A 4,507-nucleotide genomic window follows, 5' to 3' on the forward strand; every position below is an offset into this window, starting at 1 on the left:
TATAATAGTGTAACAATGACAATGTGTTAAGTTATATTTTGAATAAAGAATGGAAAAATTAGGACTCTTAGACCAATAAATATGAGAAATACCGATTACAATTAATGCAAAAAGAAAATCCAAACACATAGAGCATGTTATATACACATATGTATATAATTCTTATAAGTATATAAGAGAAAACTATATATTTTTTATAACATAATATATCTCAAATGAAAAACTTTGATATTACTTTATTTTGATTTGGCAGGTAAAAGATCAAGAGAGAAGTAGAGGAAAGGGAAATGAAGGAAATTGGCTGTGGGGGAATAGGGTTTGGGAGAATGATGAGATTTGAATTTGAATCCTTCCGCTTATATTAAAAAAAAAAAAGAAAATTACTTGACGTATCCAATAACAAAAAGGAGAATAAAGAGAAAAGGTGGGCCGACGGATAGTTGTGGTCCTATCATTCATTTTTTGGGCTATCTCATAAGTCCATACCTCATCGGGTGAGGAATCCTCCACTTTCTCAACATGGCCGATACGTGTTTGGCACAAACCAACAAAGTTGGTGGAAAACCAAAAAGTCAAAAAGGAAAGAGGTTTCTAGGGTTTGGATGAAATAGTACTCCACTGTAATAGTCGTCCTGGGGAGCTGGAGCCCTGACTCCGGAGGAGGCGGAGGAGGAACCAGAAAAGCTCAAAGCCTTTGTTCATTTTCTCTCTTCAAGTGTATCAACAATAACGAAAGTAGTAATAATCAATCATGGTATGATTTTTTTAGTATGATGATTTGTGTTTGTTTTGTACGGTACAAATTATATATTCATTAGAATTTGCTGTAAACCTAACCAAATAAACGTTATTTGGGGGTGGGGGTGCTGGCGGGGAGTGCAGCCGCAGGGAGATTATATAGAGCTTCACAGGAAGAGAAATGGCTACCGCCATGACCACTTCCAGCGCAAACGCAAGAAGGAAGCTCGTGAAGTTCACAAGCGCTCCCAATTTGCCCAAAAGGTCCCTTCTTTCTTCCCCTCTCTTCTGTCCCTCCCTCTATGCTTTTCTAATTCCTCAATGACGAGATTCTCTTTTTTTTTTTCACACATCCATTTTCCATTTTCGGCAGGCGCTGGGTATTAAGGGTAAGATGTTTGCTAAGAAGCGATATGCCGAGAAAGCCCTCATGAAGAAAACGTATGCTTCTCCATCACTTTTCACTCTTATTATCTTTCTTTCCTTTTTTTTGGTAAGCATCTTTTTGTTGTTATCTGCACTATTTATTCATGCTAACTTGCAATTGGATTTACACCCCTCCTATGTTGGATATTTTTACTTGTTAGATCTTTCTAGGCTTTTGTTTTCTTCTTTTATATGTCTACTCGTTAAGTTCAAGAGCTTAATCACAATCAAGTCGTTTTGACGCTGGGCGCAGTATCAGTTGCAACATTTCCCTTTGCTTACTTTAATAGAACCCTAAGATGAGATGGTCATTAGTTTATTAGCTGTCGATAATATGGGGCTTTTGGTTTACACCTTTTCCTTTTGCATTGCTGTGTGACAGTTTGGCTATGCATGAGGAGTCATCAGCCCGGCGCCAGGTTGAAGATGATGTCCATGAAGGAGCTGTTCCTGCTTATCTACTTGATCGTGAATCTACTACTAGAGCCAAGGCACCCTTTTTTCATTACCATTCTCTAGTTCTTGCTTATATTGTTCGTACAACTGATTGCTGATTTTCATCTATCTTCCTTTTTGTTAGGTTCTCAGCAACACTATAAAGCAGAAGAGGAAAGAAAAAGCTGGAAAATGGGATGTACCTCTTCCCAAGGTGGGTGCCTCAGTTTGTTAGGCTTGCCTTGCATTTTGGATATCACTGTCTTTCGCAATCGCTGAAAGAATTAAATGATGTCACCCCCCGGCGGGATTTGTGGCAGTTTGATTTTCATGTCCATATCCCATAATGTACAGCTTGCAGTAACTTGGCTTACTCTAAGCTAAGTTGTTATTCTACACACTTGTCTCTTCATCCTCGGTTGGTTTGCCAATCCCAGAAAACTCTTGGCCCATGTCATTACGTGCTTCTAAATTTTGGGTGTATAAAAGCACAAAGGCAGATAAAACCTGACAGCAAAAATTAGTAAAGTTCTCAACGTATGAAATGTCTAAAAGCTTATATGATGCATAAATCAGAGAAAATTTCATTCATTTATTTTTTTTTTGGGGGGGGGGGGGTTGCAGCTGTCTAATTGATGGTATGTTTCCTAGGATCTTTAAGTAGAATGATGGATGTCTGGCTTCAGTTGTACATGAACCAAGGCAACTTTGCCAAGGAGATCAATTCCCTGCTGGTTTCCTCTTTTCCCTGTTGCCAATGTTTGTGATTGGCTTGTATGGGACTTGTCTTGGCTGTTGGAGTTACACTTTTGTTGAGAACCATACCAGCTGGGGAGCCAATATCACTTTAGTTAGCTCGAGTTTTCCTCTCTCTCTCTCTAAAGGAAAAAAATTCTAGGTTCTCCCCTTTTTGTTTAAGGAAGTTTTTTTGGGAAAATTGCCCCTACCTTCCATGTTTCTGTTGCTTTAATCATCTCCCGACTTGAATCATCCAGTTGCCTCCTGACATTTTTGAAGTAGTTAAGATTTTAGGCAAAAAGGGGGGAGCTTTTGGAAGTTGGCCTTGTAGAAGCACAAGTTTTCCTGAGACATTTTGCTGGTTGCTAAATTCCTGGTTGTCATGTGGTTGTGAATTTCTTATACTTGAATTAATCAACTTTCTCATTGTTAGTTCTTTGATATATAGGTCCGCCCTGTAGCTGAGGATGAGATGTTCAGAGTAATCAGATCTGGGAAAAGGAAAAGTAAGTAATTTACCTGTCGCTTGCGTTATTTAGTTCTTTGTGTATGTTCAAATTTGCATTGCGCGAGTCAACAGTGAAATTTTGTTTACTGGCATGCTGTTTTTTTTTTGGGGTTTATTCACAGCAAAGCAGTGGAAGAGGATGATCACTAAAGCGACTTTTGTGGGTCCAAGTTTTACAAGGAAGCCACCCAAATATGAGCGGTTCATCCGACCAACCGGTTTAAGGTTCACCAAGGCTCACGTGACTCATCCTGAACTTAAATGTACCTTCAATCTTGAAATTATTGGAGTGAAGAAAAATCCCAATGGTCCAATGTATACATCTCTTGGTGTTGTAACCAAGGGAACTATAATTGAGGTACACATCTAAATCTGATGTTGCATAAATATTTAGTTTTTCAGGTTGAGTGATGTATAATTGCTAATGTATTCTGACTTGAATATCAGGTGAATGTCAGTGAATTAGGTCTTGTAACTCCTGCAGGAAAAGTTGTTTGGGGTAAGATTGTCCTTTCATTTTTGTCTCGGAAACTAGGAGGGGCCCTTCATTTCAGTTTTTAGTTGTGTGTTCTTATTGTCATTTGTGTTTTCAATGCAGGAAAGTATGCTCAAGTGACAAATAATCCTGAGAATGATGGTTGTATAAATGCTGTCTTGCTTGTGTAGGAATGGAGAGACATTTTGTATGACCGACTCTGGAGTTTTACTGACGCACCGATGATGTTTCTACTTATACCTACCATCTACCTACTTTTGTTCGTCATTTTTGTTAGTTGCTTAATATGACTACAAAATTTTACTGTACTATGAATTGAACATAGCATACGTTACTTTGGCGAATGGCCGCGATTCCTCATTGTTTTGTGTTTAATACTCAAAAGAATGAGCGATTCATGGGAAGGCATTTGTGGGCGATCGGTTTGTTAGGAGGTTACAGGACCAAGTTGACGGAAGTTGCCTGCCATATGCCTCGATGTTGTGCCTCATTTACTTGCTCTGCTAAATCTGTCTATAATCGCTGCATTGTCTGGTGAACGAACTGATAAGGCTAACTTTCCTTGGGGAGTCCCAATAATATCATGCCTAGTGTTATTTTCGAGTAGAGGTGGCAATTTGTCCCAAGTTTCAATGGATTACTCATGCCCATGGGGACTTTGGGCGGGATGGCCGGATGGGTACTGAAATTTAATATTGAGTTTAAAATGAGACAAATCTTAATTGTACCCATTAATTGATGGAAAATTTTGAGAAATATTTGGGTACCCATTGGACTCAAATAGCAAGGGTTTTGTTTGGATTAGCTATTTTTTGGGGGTATTTTTGAAATATTTTATTATAGTAGTGTATATGAAAAATTTTTACTATAAAATTTTTTTGAAATATTTGATATACTAATATGGATGGGATGTTTTTTGAGTTATTGTATATTACTGTAATATTGTATTTGAAAAACTTATTTTTTGAAAAAATAGCCAATCCAAACGGAGTCTTAGATTCAAAAATTATATTTAACAATTTTTATAGTCATACCAATAAATATAATCTAGTAGTCTTCCTAGTCATTATCCACAAGAATTTTCAACATTTCAATCAGTTTAAACCTGTCATCCTTGGATAATGATGAGAATAAATATTCAACACTCTAAGTACCTTGGCCATCTT

General features: G+C 37.6%; 1 protein-coding gene across 1 annotated transcript; it reads left to right on the plus strand.

Moving 5' to 3' along the window:
* Nucleotides 1-514: 514 nt before the first annotated feature.
* On the plus strand, nt 515-3,937 carry LOC113768059 (ribosome biogenesis protein NSA2 homolog). Its single transcript, XM_027312290.1, has 9 exons — nt 515-754; nt 883-1,002; nt 1,112-1,179; nt 1,547-1,655; nt 1,745-1,813; nt 2,786-2,843; nt 2,968-3,203; nt 3,293-3,344; nt 3,444-3,937. Exons 1-9 carry the CDS (start codon nt 752-754, stop codon nt 3,509-3,511), a joined length of 783 nt encoding a protein of 260 aa, XP_027168091.1. The 5' UTR covers nt 515-751; the 3' UTR covers nt 3,512-3,937.
* The last annotated feature ends 570 nt before the right edge of the window (nt 3,938-4,507 follow it).

The sequence above is a fragment of the Coffea eugenioides genome, chromosome 4 (assembly GCF_003713205.1).
Source record: "Coffea eugenioides isolate CCC68of chromosome 4, Ceug_1.0, whole genome shotgun sequence".
NCBI lineage: Eukaryota > Viridiplantae > Streptophyta > Magnoliopsida > Gentianales > Rubiaceae > Coffea > Coffea eugenioides.

Excerpts from the sequence above, each read along its gene's own strand:
- LOC113768059 (XM_027312290.1), top strand. Across the intron at positions 1,656-1,744 it reads AATCTACTACTAGAGCCAAG|GTTCTCAGCAACACTATAAA; the intron begins GCACCCTTTTTT and ends CCTTTTTGTTAG. Across the intron at positions 3,204-3,292 it reads CCAAGGGAACTATAATTGAG|GTGAATGTCAGTGAATTAGG; the intron begins GTACACATCTAA and ends CTTGAATATCAG.